The sequence below is a fragment of the Poecile atricapillus genome, chromosome Z (genome assembly GCF_030490865.1).
Source record: "Poecile atricapillus isolate bPoeAtr1 chromosome Z, bPoeAtr1.hap1, whole genome shotgun sequence".
NCBI classification, from domain to species: Eukaryota; Metazoa; Chordata; class Aves; order Passeriformes; family Paridae; genus Poecile; species Poecile atricapillus.
The window spans coordinates 2,819,943-2,834,961 of NC_081289.1; the positions used below are offsets into that span (position 1 = coordinate 2,819,943).

A 15,019-nucleotide genomic window follows, 5' to 3' on the forward strand; every position below is an offset into this window, starting at 1 on the left:
CCATTAACCCTCCACTGTTTATTCTGAGGGGAGAAGCAACAGGAAAAGCCATGAACAGGCAAAATAAAAGCGTTGTCATTTCTAGGGCTTGCACACACAGAATTGTTCCCTTCGACAGCTTGGGCTGGAAGACACCTTGAAACTCATCTCATTCTGCCCTCTGCCATGGCAGGGACACCTTCCACTATCCCAGGCTGCTCCAAGCCCTGTCCAGCCTGGCCTTGGACACTTCCAGGGATCCAGGGGTATCCCTGATTTCCCTGGGCAATCTATTCCAGCGCTTCCCAGGAAACTCAAACTGCCATTCTGTGTCAGTGCAAGGACTCACAGCATGTCCTTGCACTGCTTCGCTGCATCCCATAAAAGAGCTGGTTGTTCCCAAGCTTTCCACCAGCTCTTCCCTGCTGGAACAGTCCCCCAGATCCCTTTCACACACCTCTCTCTCCTCCAGTGGTCTGGATACAGCCGGCTATTGCATAACCCTAATTATGTTATTGCAGTAATTGCGTCTGCCGTCTGCAGCACATGGATTCGTTACAAGCTTTTCATATGCTAAAATGATTATTAATGAGTGCAGTCCCATCCCAGCGACAAACAACAGCCATGACAAAAAGATCTTTTGGAAGGCAATTAGCTCCATGCTAAGCTGCCTAAACCATGGGCTGTGCTGGGAAATTTCGGGCTGAGGAGGAAGCACTGGTAACGTGGTTTTTCTCTTCTCTTTTGATGAGTTAATGAGCGGCAGCAGGCACAGTCATTCTTGTGAAACAGCTCTGCTAAGGAGCCTTTCCCCATCTACCGAGGGAAAGAACATTTATCCCTGGATAAACAGAGGACAGAATGTATTACCAGGTCACTGTGATGTATGCCCAGGTCACTGTTGTGTCGCTTTCCTCGGGAAAACAAAATGAAACAAAACAAAACTAAACCAAGCCAGGGAAAGATAAGGTTGGAAGGAACAAGAATAATTATTTTTTTCAGTATAAGAGTGCCAACTGTGTCCTGGCACATCCCAAATCCTTCTCCATCCAGCAGTGGCAATGGGTGGTCTCCTGGGCTCTGCCTCCAGTTCAAGGCAGGCTGGGATGCACTGCTGTGCTCGTGATACCTGTGAGGACACATCCCATGGCCTAGTCATCCTCACATCTGAGCTGGAGTGCTGGAATGATGACTTTACCCCAGTTCCTCATTATTTTAACTGCTTATGAAGTCTGATGAACAAATTTCCTGTCGTCACTTCAGAGGATGGAGAGCCTTGAGGTGAGAATGGAGGCTGCTCCTGTGAATATGGGGAAACTCAGACACATTAGGCTGGATCTTTTGATATTCATCTAAGGATCTTCTGGAATCATCTGGGGAAGGATCCACTGGAGATGAGCAAAGCTGGAGTACAGAAGTAGCAGCAAATCTGCTCAGGATTCTCACTCTTGAGCTTTTGGAGGCAGGTTAAGCTAAATTTGCTGCTTTGCTTTGCTACCTTGTCTCATTTGGAGGGAATCTGTCTCAGTCTTGTGTTCTCAGCCTCCTGCTGTGGAAGTGTGAATCAAAGACCTGTCCCTGTCTCAGGTGAGACCTGGTGGCCCTCCACAGGTGCCAGAGCAGCCCTGGCACTGCCTCCCAGCCCAGCTCTGGTGTGGGAGCTGTCAGCTGCAGGGGTGCCGGGAACAGCACAGGCAGCCTTGCAAATTCCAGCAGAGGAAATGGAAGGGTCTCTGGGGTTTGGTGACAGCTTCTCAGTGGTTTTTGCATTAGGGGTATGCAAATGGCAGAGAGGCTCTAAATACCTCTGAGGATCTGGGCTGGAATCGAAGGCAAATAAAGACTCAGCAGGGATGTTGTCATCTTCCTGCTAGGATGCTTTAATACACACATTCATCATTTCTTTAGAGAGCAGTGATGGCTTCATTAGAAACTCTTCTGCATAAATAAGTCACTGGGCCATGGCAGAATTTGGATGGAAGGATATTATGTCTTCTCACTCATCTCGATTGGGGTATTGGAACATTTGTTTCCCCTACTTTTTTATTTTATTCTTTTATTTTTCTTTTATTTTTGCCACAAAAATACCTTGGTTTAGTGGGAAATGACTATTTAGGTGTGTGATGCCAGGGAATTGCCACAAAAATACCTTGGTTTAGTGGGAAATGACTGTTTAGGTGTGTGATGCCAGGGAATTGAGTCTGCAGGAGACCAGGATACTTTGGTGGGTGATGGCCCTTGGCCCCAGAACACTGAGATCACATCCTGGGAGTCTGTCATGGCCAGAGCCCTGAAACTCTGATTCTTCAAACTCAGATCTGTGCATCCCATCCTGGGCTCCAGGGAACATTTCCTGCTGCTTTTCCTTGCTTGGATGAGTCATGGGAGTGTTGTGCTGCTGGGGAATGATCTCTGCAGGGCTGGAGAGGGATGGGGAGCTTTCAAACCCCTGTGAGTCACAAATTCAAGGGTCTGTTGCTACCAGGTGGAAAGGAAGCAGGACAAACTTGGAGAAGGAGTTGATAAGTGTGTCTGTGCTCCAGTTTTTGGGAGCACCCTGTCCCTACACCCACTATCCTGCCACCACTTGGTGACAGCTCAGCCAGAGAGGAAAAGGAGAATTTTAACTGCTTGTCAGAGCCAGATTGGCACCTCTGATTTCCTCCGCTGACCCCATTTATTTTTTGCTGTGATGAGCCCCCTTCTCTTCTCATTTCACCCATCTGGAGGGTGCCTATCCCACATTCATGAGGAGCTGCTCTCTTTTCAGGCACCATAAATCAATGCATTTCCTTTCTTTGCAGCCTATTTTTCACAATTATGTGAAATGTGCACATGGACTCTTTTTTTTCCAGTGCCAAGGCACACCTTGCTTTTTGGCCATAAGATTCCTTGCTTTTTGACCATAAGATTCCTTGTTTTCTCAGCCATGTTATGGATGCCACCAATTCCTGATGCAGCACAGATCCCTTGTGCAGCACAGATCTGATCTTCTCCAGCAGGTGATGCCAAGACCTGTTTTTTTTTTTTTTTCTGGGAGTAACAAAGGTCTAAGAAATATTTATTCTTCAAGCTCAGCATCTTCTCCTGGGGGCAGTTCTGCAGGACAGGGCCTCCTGGGATTTCCAGATGCTCACTTTACTCACAGACAACTGTCCAGGTCCACTCGGGGACGGAGGGCCAGGCAGAGCGTAAAGAAAAACAAACCCACACCACTTTTCACTGGAGCACTAAGAAGGAGAAACAGTTAGACCATGGTGAGACAGGAAGTTAGAGAGTTTAAAATTTAATTAATTAAGTAAATAGTTAACCTGAATATATATTTTTGCCTTTTAGAATGTATTAAACTCAACAGAAATCAGATACTGTCTGTAACCTTTTACCATCCCCATGTAAACCTCTACAGCGCTCGCAAGAACGTGAGCTTCTTGTCCTCTTGTATAAGAAGAAATAACCTAAATATAAAAGGCCAAAAATGCAGAAGACCTAAATAAGTGGGGCCCTCAGACTCCTAAACTGGATAGATAGAAGTAATCCAATAGTTTAGACAGTTACCAAAGAACGACAGCACACATGCAAAACAAAAAAGCGAAAAGTTTAATGCAAAAAAGTTTGAGCCTTCATCCTCTAACAACCACCCTGCAACCACCAGAGTAAACTGCACCTGCCCAGAAAAGCATAGAACTGATTAACATATGAGGCAAAAATAAAAAATAAATTAAAAACCAAAAAATAAATATGCATAAAATAATTTGTGCAATCCTATACATAGATAATGCTTTAAAAGATAAATAAAAAATGTGAGGGCAGTAATTTTTGAGCAGGTTTTCAAAAGAGCAATCCCCCGTGTGCCCGAGCCTGCCAATAAAGCATACCTACTCTAAAATCACTACAGTTTTAGAGTCTTTCTGCAAATCAATGGGACTGAGTTAGACTAAGATTTCTGGCTGGTCCTAAGCCCAGAAGACAAAATGCCAGGACTCCAGGGAGAGAGATGTTTTTGTGCCTGCTGGAAGTTGCAGTAAAATTAATGAGATTTGCACGAGTTTTTATGGTGAAACAGAGTTTTGCTTTGGAAAATGTCAGGCAAGAAGGATCTCTGTCTCCTATGCCTCCCTCTCTCATGGATTACATCAACATGCCACCAGCAAAACCAGGATATCAACAGAGAGTGACCCATTGCAGTAAATCAGGGTGGGACTGAAGGACACAAAACCAGTCTGAGCACGACTGGAGCCTCCTGGTGTGGAAGGGTTTCCCCCCATGCTCTTGCACTGCTCTGTCTTCCACAGGACACTCCAGCAGCTGCCCGTCCTGCTCTGTCACGGAGTATTTTCCCACTCATCCACCTCAAGGATCCTCATCACACAGCACTTCAGTGTCCAATTTCTCCGCAGTGGCAAACAGCCTCCATCTCAGCAGGTGTCTCCACGCTGTTTACAGGACACCTGTCAGCTCTTTTGGCTCCCTGTCCCCTCTGCCTCCTAATTATAAAATTGTGGATTGCTGCAGCTATGGGCTTTTTTTTTTTTCTCTTCTTCTTTTTTTTTTTTTTTTCCTTGTGCACAAAATGTCAAATTGCAGAAATTAAAAATGTAAATGATGGCGTCTAATTAACCAGTTGACAGCAGAGCACAGCTGCGAGTGACAGTGACTGATTACCTTCTGCAAACCTTGTCCTCCAAGACCTGCCTTACCCAGGGGAGGAAGGACATCAAAAATAGCAACTTCCTTAAAGAGACATCACTCTGCAGATGATGCCTGCTGGGCAATGGTTCTGGGGGATCCAGATCCTATGGATCACCCCCCAGTCCTCCTGAGCTCCAGGGGAATGCTGTTGACTCCTAGGAAAAGCAGGTTTTTCCCACTCAGGCTGGACTTGAAGTCTGTTGCCACAAATATCAGTCCAGCTTAAAATATGGGGCAAAAAAGGAGATGCTGAGCAGGAGAGTTGTTGGGATAGACTGGATTGTGTGGGGAAGGTGGGTGATGTTAGCAATGGGGGCAGCTGTAGTGGAGAGAATGGTGCAAGGAAAAATACAAATATTTGGGGTTTTTCTGTGCATGGGAAAAATACAAATATTTGGGGTTTTTCTGTGCATGGGAGTGAAGTCCTGAGCTCTCAGTGGGCAGTGAGGTCTCTCTGGGAAGAGAGGCAGGGCTGTAAGCCTCTGAATGTCCGACAAGGTGATCCAGCTTCAATCCAGCTCCTATTGATGGCACAGGGAAAGTTTACAGGATACTCCCCGGGGCTTCATTCTCAGATTGGGGTGAATACAACACACGGTGCTCAGGATTAGTGCTCAGCCATTTCCACTTGGGCTAGGTCGCCTTTCTTGCTGTAAAAGAAGAGCATGAGCAGGTATTTCACTGAGGAACCAGAAAAGCCCAACACTAAGTGTGATTTTTGGCTCCTTTTTGTTTATGGATTTCACTTCTTGAGCTCCTGCTCCTCCCCTCAAGAAAGACCTGTGTTTGTGGCCCTCAGGTACTACTCAGACATCGGCAAGATGCCAGCAATCAGCGACCAGGACATGAACGCTTACCTGGCTGAGCAGTCCCGCATGCACATGAACGAGTTCAACACCATGAGCGCGCTCTCCGAGATCTACTCCTACGTGGGCAAGTACAGCGAGGAGGTAAGAGCCTGAGGGCACCTCTGGGGGGACAGGGGACAGCCCACCCATGCCCAGGGTGTGTCACTGATACCTGTCTGCATCCTGGCTGGGAGGGTGAAGGATTTAAGGAATGAGAAACAAGGCCTGGGGCTTGGAAAGGGGAGGTCTGGGATTTTGGGTCTCCTCAGAACTCCTTTCTGGATCCCTGTTATTTTTGTCTCTCTTGTTCAATCAGGCTCAGCTGGATTTGAAGTAGGTGATGGTCAGATGTTAACTCACTCCAGAGGAGCCCTACCTGAGCTTTACACCCAAGGTGGCCAAAAGTTGCTTAAGGACTGTGCCCAATGTCATTCCAGATCCCCCTAAAACACCCCAAAATGGTCCAGCACTGACTTTAAGGTGTCCAACATGGTTCTATGTATTGAAGGCCATGTGAGACACCTTAGGGCATCTCAAGTGGCATGGCCAGGTGATGGATAAAGCTCATAAATAAATAACTGATCTCCAAGATAAGAATCCATTTCATTGGTTGCGATCCAGAGGTCTGCACTGAGTCAGATCAAATCCAAACTTCCTGCCTAATTCCCTCCTGGCTGACTGACCTACCTTGAGTGATCTAAGCTAAGGCTGGGACCTGCTTTAGAGAAAGCTAACCCTTCTCTGCTGCTCTAAGATGCTGGGCTCAGTCATTTTGGGGAAAGAAACAGAAATTCCTATCACTTCTTCCTCTCTCCTTTTCCAGATTCTCGGAGCCCTCGATCAAGACGACCAGGCTGGGAAACAGAAACTAGCCTACAAACTTGAACAAGTCATAACCCTCATGAGCATAGACAGCTGAGAACTGTCCTGCCAGGGACACCCTGGGAGGGATAAACCAAGTCGTGCCTCACTCAAGATCATCATCTTTACCAAGTGCAAGTTTTGATGGGCTGTAAGCAGAGTCACCCGAACAGCGCTCCTCTCTCTCTCTCCCTCTCTCCCCCTCTCTCTCTTTCTCTCTTTCCCTTCTCTTCCCAAATCTATGGACAAAGCGACAGAGCCCCGGGGTTCAAAGAAAAGACTGCAGAGGAATCTTGGCTCTGGGGTCGTGAAGACATTCGGATGGAGCTCTCCTTTTCACAGCTTCCCCTCTGCCTTTTGCCCTAGAGAGAAACTATTGAACACACTCAAAAACCCCACCAACCCTCCCCCAGCATCACGTCCTCGCTCTGCAGAGGTGAAACTGGGAGGAAACTTCTGTCATGCTGCTTTAACTGCCCTCCGAGGGCTGTAGCCTCTGGAGCGGACATGGAAACGAACTCAGTATTACTCAAGTGTCCCCGAGGGGAAGGCAGCCTGCCTGCAGGGCTCCTGGAGGGCAGAGCCAACCCAGCTCCTCTCCTGCAGAGCCGCTGCAGTTCTGTCTCTTGATAGTGACCCACTGGGAGAGGAGCCTCGAGGCTCCCTGAGAAATGCCACAGCTCCGTCCAGAGCAGGACCGCTGTGGCTCATCCTGCCCGGGCAATCAGCTGCTCTCCTGGGGCAGGGAAAGGGTCAAGAGGGGACGAGGAGACCGGCGCTCCCCTGCCCACGTGTTTCATATGGTTCTTCTTATTTTTCCAAGAGCCGCGTGTCCCCCTCCATCTTTCCCGTCGTGTCCTGTTGGTCGTAGCCCTGCAGCAAAGCGCTCTCTCTGCTCGGTGGCATCCATCCGTGGTGGTGGTTCTGCTCCTCCTGGCAGTGGACAACACAGCATCATCCCCCTCGTTCCCACCTCGGCTTGGAAAGCAGGAGCCACAGGCCTCGGTTTGTTCCAGGCAAGGAGCTCAGCCTCGAAAGAAGAACCAGAAGGGTTTTTTTAATTTTATTTTTTTTAAGCTGTTCTTTCCATTTTGTTTCCTCGACTGGAACACAGCTGTTGTTTTCCCACAGTGGAATATCAGAGGGTTAGTGAAATGCTTGCTGTGAAGAGAGGTGGTGCACGGGGCTGATGGTAAAGCCTTCCTTCCAAGCCACTCCTATGAGGAAATGTCACCACACATTTTGGAAGGAAATCTTGGAGGAAATCCAAATGAAACACTGCAAAAAAATTCTACCTAGATCCCCCCAGCCGAACTGCCTGTCTTCTGGAGGTCTCTGAACTGCTGTGAGCCCATCTGCCTTTTGGTGCCAACTCCTGTCCTTTCCTCTTCTCCACTTCTGGAACCAACAGGCCTTGCTGAAGGCACAATTGCTGCCTGGGAAGGATTTTATCTCTCTTTGCACTTCTTATCCCTTCAGGGATCACTGTTACCGTGGGACAATTGTGGGGGATCACCCTCCCTGTCCCATCCTCTGCTCAGCTTCTCCAGAACATCTCAACTTGTTTCATGGCCAACCAAAGGGGAGTGAGCTCCTGCATCTCTTCTGCCTTCAGCTGTTCCATTCGCACGGCTGCCAGCCCAGATAACACCATGATTAGAGACTCCTGGGGAGTGGAGAACCTTCTTTGTACACCAGGGAGGCAAGAGCTGGGTCAGCATTCATCTCCCCAGACACGAGCAGAGCTCCCTGGCAGACGGAGGAGTGGCTGAAGAATCAGCCCACATCCACCTCACCCCATCCTCGGAGCCTCAGCCTGGATCTGCTTTGCACCTGAAGGGAGGAAGGGGTGCAGGCAGGGTGTGTAAATTGATTACAGAGCGAGTTGGTTTGGGTTTATTCCTGTCCCTTGCTATCAAACCAGAACCTCTTGGGAGTGACAGATCCTGAGCGTGTGTGAGGGGGGATTTGGTGCAAGCAGGAGTCAGTCAGCGGGAGGGTTTCCTTCAGCCAAGCAGATACACACGTAGGCGAGTCCAAAACCACTCAAAGAACAGCAGTCCAAAACTGGACGTGTCTGTGGGGAGAAAATCACCAGATTCACGTTGAAACAGCAAACTTAGGGACACGTCTTGGTTTTAAACCCCCAGACATTTCTCTCTTGATTACAATTCCGATTATTTCGTGCGTGTGCGTGTGTATCTGTGTGCGCGTGTGCGTTCCTTCCTTTTTTTCTTTGGTTCTGCTTGCTTTCTGTTGGATTGCTGAGCTGATGGACTCATCATGCACCTTATGGACATCTCAGCAGTTTTGAGAGGCCTGCGCATTGGGGATGGTTTGGGTTTGGTTGGTTCTGCCATGGTTTTGTTGACCCATCTTAGTAACGTCGGCGCATGTTCCAGATCCATTGATTATGGCTGTGAAAGTGGGAAGTCCCACCAGAGCCAGTGGTAAGAAAATGACAACAAACAACACAAACACAGTATTTTTTATAAGTACGTAAATTTAAAAAAAAAAAAAAATTTAAAAAAAAGGGAAAAATTAAAAAAAAAAAAAAGGAAGAAACCAAAGGTTTTGACAAACAAAGTGCCACAAAAAGATAAATATGGACTCTATTGTCATGCCTTGTACTCACAGCTGGATGGTAGGAGTCTAAGGACAAAGAGCTGGCTTGGAGGGAAGTGGTTATGAGTGATGGGCGATCCTGCCTGGACATGCGCACATGAGAGGAAGAAGAAGCTGTTTAACATAAAAAAAAAAAGTATCAAAATGAACTGGGTGTGATCCTGCACTGTTACTGAAGTCAGAGGAACACCACAGGGGAAATCTGAGACTCACCCTGTTTCTTTTTGATGTTTTCAGGGCTGTGTTTTTGGTTTGTTATGGTTGTTTTCCATGGTTGGTATTTTATTTCTTCTTGCTGGTACGGAGTTTTTCATCTGTATATTATATATATATATATTTTTCGAGAAAAACTTGAACACCTCAGAGACACTGAGAATGAAACACTTAGGGGAAATGGGAAGCACCAGGAGATTGGTGTCTTAACCCTTTCCAACTTCCCATTTAGGCATTTCTGCTTTCTCTCCACCCTCTTCTTTCCCCCATGCCCAGGATTTGAAAGAAAATCTGCGTTTTGCTTCTCTTTCATCTCCTCTTTATTTTTTTTTGTCTTTCTGTTTCTCTTTATTTTGGTGTTTGAGCTGGATTTGCTTTTTTGCTTGGAAAATGTGCCAGAATTGTGATGTAAATGCGTGGGCTTCCTCCCCTGTCCCCTTCAGTGCCCTTCCCATTTCCAACCAGTGTCCCAGAATCCCCCAGTCTATGAGAAGTCTTGGCATCTTTCTTCCCAGCCTCACCTGTTGAGCTATTTTTTAAGTGCATGTAAAATACAACTAAAAACAAAGACACAAGCAGAAGAATGAGCCCTACTACAACACGGATGTTTTCTTTTCCCTTGATTTCTTTTCCCCCACCTCCCTTTCCACACTTGACCAAAAATTCCTGATGAATAGGTAGTGTCCCACACTGTTTTTCAAGCCCCATGGAGAGAGCTGGAGCCAAAGTTCCTAGAAGCCCATGGACAGGCTCCTAATATCCAGAATATTCCAGATGATAGGCTGATCTTTATGGGCGTTTCTCAAGCACTGCAATCAAAAAATTAATGCTGACACCTGCAGCACCATCAGAAACAGGGGAAAGGGAACTCTTGAGGACTCTCTGAGGTTCTGTGGAGAGACTCAAGATTATTTCTTCACTGCAGGGTTTGGACTGGGGCTTTGCTGCTGGGTTAGAGGAGCAAAGGGTGGACAGCTCCTCTGCAAACACCTCATGTCCTCATGAGTGGGACTCAGCTGTCAGTGACAGGGATCTGGGACCTGATCCATCACACCGTGTGCTGGTGCAGGCTGAGCCTTCCAGTGAACACCGGTGTGGGGAAGTTTGTGTGTGTCCGGAATGAGGTGGTGGAGATTGTTCGCTCTCCAACAGACAGCGCAGGAGAACCATCAAGGAGAAATTCAGCCACCCGAGGTCACCTTCCTCTCCTAGTGTAGAACCACAGATTCACTTGGGTTGGAAAAGAACTCTAAAATCACAGCCTGAATGTTAAAACATGCCTCAGTCCTTCTCTTCCCACTCTTCATCCTGTCCTGAACATATCCAAAGGTTTGGTCCAACCCAGCACACACCAACCTTGCTCCAGTAGATAGGAGAGCTGTGCCACTTTTCATCCCTGTAGTGTTACCACTGCAGTTGTTTTATCTTGAATCTTTGACACTGAAGACCATTAAATTGATTGGGTCATGAAGATTTACCAGCAGAATTTTGTTTGGTAATTGCTTTGATTGAAAAGTGATTACCAAAGTTTCCCAATCTTGTGCATTCACTTACAGGAAAATGTTTGCCACGAAGGGAATGAGACCAAGCAAACCAGATAAGTGTCATTATTTTTAATAATGCTGTTGAAAACTGATAGATCAAATTTGAAGAGCCCAGTCAGTGGTCAGCTTTGCTGTTGAAGCCTTCCCCTCTGAGTTTCCTGGAGTCTGGGATGCCTGTGAGGTAAAAATCCAAGCACACAATAGCCAAAATGAGGACAATTGTTCAGAACTAAGTCAAAACATGAAATGTAGATCTGTCCTTCCCCAAGGCTTTAGCAAAGTGCTTTGGGAACAGACACTGCTATGTGGGAGACTCTTCCAAAGGAAGATTTGAAACAGGAATGACTTAGTCCCAGAGCTCTGCTAAGTGGGACCATCGTTTGTGTCTGCACAAAGGATGCTCAGAATCATGGAATCACAGAACGATTTGGGTTGGAAGGGACCTTAAAGATCATCTCTTTCCAACCCCCTGCCATGGGCAGGGACACCTCCCACTACCCCAGGGTGCTCCAAGCCCCATCCAGCCTGGCCTTGGACACTTCCAGGGATCCAGGGACAGCCACAGCTTCCCTGGGTGACCACACAGCATCAGTGATTCCAGGACAATTTGCTCTGTACATTTGATAAGTAGTGAGAGTTGTCCTCCAGGGCAGGTGGAGGTTTTGGGATGTCCTAACTCTTCCCATCCAAACCTGGTGTGCTGTGGAGCAAGAAATTGTTGAAACACGTGAACCTCAACATCATGGTGTGAACTTCAACCTCCTGCCCATTCCCAGCCTGAATTTTCCTGCTTTGCACCTGGTGTAGCTCCCATTTCAGGGTAGTGTTTGGTCCATGGAATCCTGCAGTTTTCCCTCACCTCTGTGACTGTGCAGCGCCCCTTTCTCCAAAAAAAAATAGTGTTGTCTTACTGGGAGTGACTATTTTGTGGAGAATGCTTTGAAAACAGAGCTTGTCAACAGTGCTTTATTTGGGATGGCTCAGTTCTCTACACTTGGAGAAGTACCCAAAGGGACACAGGCTAACAGCAAAAAAAAATAAAAAAATGTAGAAAGATGTCAAAAAAAGTAAAAAAACAAATAAAACAAACAGAATTTACACTTGGAAAAATAAACCCACCAAAAACCCCACTGAAGTTATAAAGCTGCTTAGTCTAACCAACCTGTCTCGTGTTTGATTTCTGTCGTTATTGTTGTTTGTTCATTGTTTGGTTGGTTTTGTTTGGTTGTTTTTTTGTTTTTATTTTTTAATCTTCTGTTCTAAAAATGGAGAGTTTACCTCAAGAAATTCTTTCTGCTTGGAAACAGATCACCTCAAAGACGCTCGCAGCAGAGAGCAGTGTGCAGGGAAGCTCAGTAAAGCAAACTTGGGTGTGGAAAACAGAGGGAAAACCAGGACATTCAGGCTCTTTTCAGCATTCCTTTCTCTTACTGGTGTGGTCTGGCATTCCCCAGTGGAGAAATTGCTGTTCTCTTTCAGATAGACTGAGGCACAAGAGCCAGTTGGAGAAACCAAGGCACATGTCCAAGCTTGAAGTCCTTTCTGAAGTATCTTAAGAGAAACTTGGTGTTATTTAAACTTTCTATGCTGCTCTTTCTCCATTCCCTGGAGAAATTCCACTTTCCAGCCCAGGCTGGGGTAAGGAAGCAGAGAGATTAGGTGCTAGCTAAATGCTCCCAGTGTTTTCCCCAAGGAATTGAGAGGCAACTGGATTATTTAAGGTCACAAGAGAGGCCCTTCCTTGTGTCTGCCCCTGTGTCTTGGACATATATGTGAGCCCAGAAGTCTCATTCTCTGTTTTGCTAAAGCTTCCAACTTAAAATCAATGGAAAGACATTTCCTTTCACCACAGTGTTACTAACAGCCTCAAAGAGATGTCAAGACAGCATTAGAAAGGAGGTTGGGATCCTTTTTTCTTAGGTTGTTGTTGTTGTTGGTTTGATTTTCTTTTGAACTGATCCTAGTTAAAAAATAAAGAAATAAAATCTATACTATTTAAATTGGAATCCCGTTGTTACTTGGTAAAGGCAAAGCTTCTGTACCTTTGTTATAATTAATTGTATACCTGTGTATGTAAATATAAGGCATTCCTATTTTGCAGTCCAGAACAAAAAAGAAAAAAAAAAAACAAACAACTATTTGTAATATAGAATAAAGTTTATTAAAAAAAAAATAAAGAAATAAAAATGCCCCAGGCTGTGATTGCTACTTTCTGTGTCAAATGGAGCCAGAGGGAGGGAACTGAAGTCAAGGAAAAGCTGGAAAAAACCCTAAAGATCATTAAGTCCTGCTGTTGACCCAACACTGCCATGTCCATCACTAAACCGTGTCCCCATATCCACACATTCTGTAGCTTCCTTTCCTTTCCTTTCCTTTCCTTTCCTTTCCTTTCCTTTCCTTTCCTTTCCTTTCCTTTCCTTTCCTTTCCTTTCCTTTCCTTTCCTTTCCTTTCCTTTCCTTTCCTTTCCTTTCCTTTCCTTTCCTTTCCTTTCCTTTCCCCTTCCCCTTCCCCTTCCCCTTCCCCTTCCCCTTCCTCCTTCCCTTTGTTTTCATCTCTCCTTTCCTTTCCCTGTCACACAAAAAGACATTTTTTGGTTTGTTTTGCTTTTTTTCTTGCAGAGGTGGGATCCAGACAGGTTATTCCTTTCCATTTGCTTTTGGGGTGTCATCAGCTCTATTAAAAATAAAAAAAAAAAAAATAGGTTGACAAGCTTATGAATTCAGGGATGCTACTAAAGGAGCCATGTATGAGGCTCGTGGAATGCAAACAGCTTTCTACAGTCTCAGCTCCATGGAGATCATGAAAAGGAAGGGAGAGAATGGATTTCAGAGGGAAAGGAATGAATGCAGCTCTGGCAGCTTCAGCCTGGTACTGCTCAGCAATGTCTGGGTCCCTGTAGAGGAGCAGCATATGTTCACCTGTAACTGACCACATCCAGCCGTGGAAATGAGACATCTCATTGTCCAGCTGCTCCTTGGGACACAGAGGAAGAGGCTGGGGCTCAAATCACTCTGCCATCACATCCCACCAGCAGCTCAGCCAGTCCCAGCAGTGTCACCCACACAAGCATCCCCCAGCAGACCCCTCAGGCCAGCAGGGTGAGTTTGGGAATTGATGCTAGCAATTTTTGTGTGCAAGGAAGAGCTTTAGGTTTTGGCTCTTCTGAATTATCAGTGTGTTTAGGGTAAAACCCAAAACCACCTCTAAATAAAAAGTTGTGAAGTGTTTTGTTTTTCAGGGCATTGTTTAAACCTAAACTAAAATATCTCACTAAAACCTTCCTTTCAGACAAAGTGGTTGTATTTACACTTCCACCAGAGTAGTTTTAGGCTGTGTCTCTGCCAGAAACTGCACAACAAGAGTGAGAATGCCTCTGTAGGAATAACAGCTTCCATGTCAGCAAGAGCAGACAGGAAAAGGAAAAGGTGGGGAGGAACCTGAGGCACAAAGAGGTGAAATGGATTGCCTGGAATCTCAGAAGGAAAGCTCTCTGCAGCCCAGCACCAATCCCAACCCACCCAGTCACTGTTTCTGGGACTGCTCACAGCTGTGTGACAGATTTGGAAGAATCCATAGGGCAGGGCATGGTTGGGATGAATATTGTGAGTGACCCTGTTGATACATCCTGGACCAGTTTCCACTTGTCTTCCATGCCAAGACTGGGAAACAAGAAAACACCAACTATTCCCACAAAAACACCCTTCCAAGTATTGAATGGAGCTGCAATTACTGAGCACAGCCAAGCAAGCAGACCCCAGGCTTGTGGTAACTCCCTGTTGTCAGCTGGAAAATGTTTGTTTTGGGGGGATTACATGTGTGGGCTCTGCTCAGCAGAGAGTTTCCAGTGGATTTAATGCAAGCTGAAAGAGCAGGAGGGAGGAGGAAAATCTCTGACATGGATGTGTCTGCAGCAGGACAGGGCATCACTCTGATCCTCCCTGGGACCTTGGCTGTGGTCACACATGTGTGACAGAGACTGGAGGCAGCAGCCTCTTCCCTCAGTTCCAGCCTCTGGAATGCCTCTGTCCAGCTCCCAGATGAGCTAAACTGGATATTCCAGGCCAAGCAGGGATTTACAAAGCAGGCAGGAGCCACCTTCCCCTCGTTAAAGTTGGAAAAAGACTCCAAGATCACCAAATTCAATTGTTAGCCCAGCACAGCCAAGCCACCACTAACCCGTGTCCCCAAGTGCCACATCCTTTCCCTAAAGTCACTTTGTGTTTCTCTGTCCATGCTGGATTCTCCCTCCCACAAGCCAC

At 46.4% G+C, this 15,019-nt stretch overlaps 1 protein-coding gene across 1 annotated transcript in view; it reads left to right on the forward strand.

Annotated features, from left to right (window-relative positions):
- The window catches only part of LOC131572785 (plexin-A4), a 421,465-nt gene extending 408,600 nt beyond the window's left edge, over positions 1-12,865 (forward strand). Inside the window, exons 31-32 of the mRNA XM_058826142.1 lie at positions 5,468-5,618; positions 6,340-12,865. Of these exons, the coding sequence (XP_058682125.1) occupies positions 5,468-5,618; positions 6,340-6,435 (247 nt within the window). The 3' untranslated portion in view covers positions 6,436-12,865. The remainder of the gene's footprint in view (positions 1-5,467; positions 5,619-6,339) is intronic.
- Positions 12,866-15,019: the final 2,154 nt, after the last annotated feature.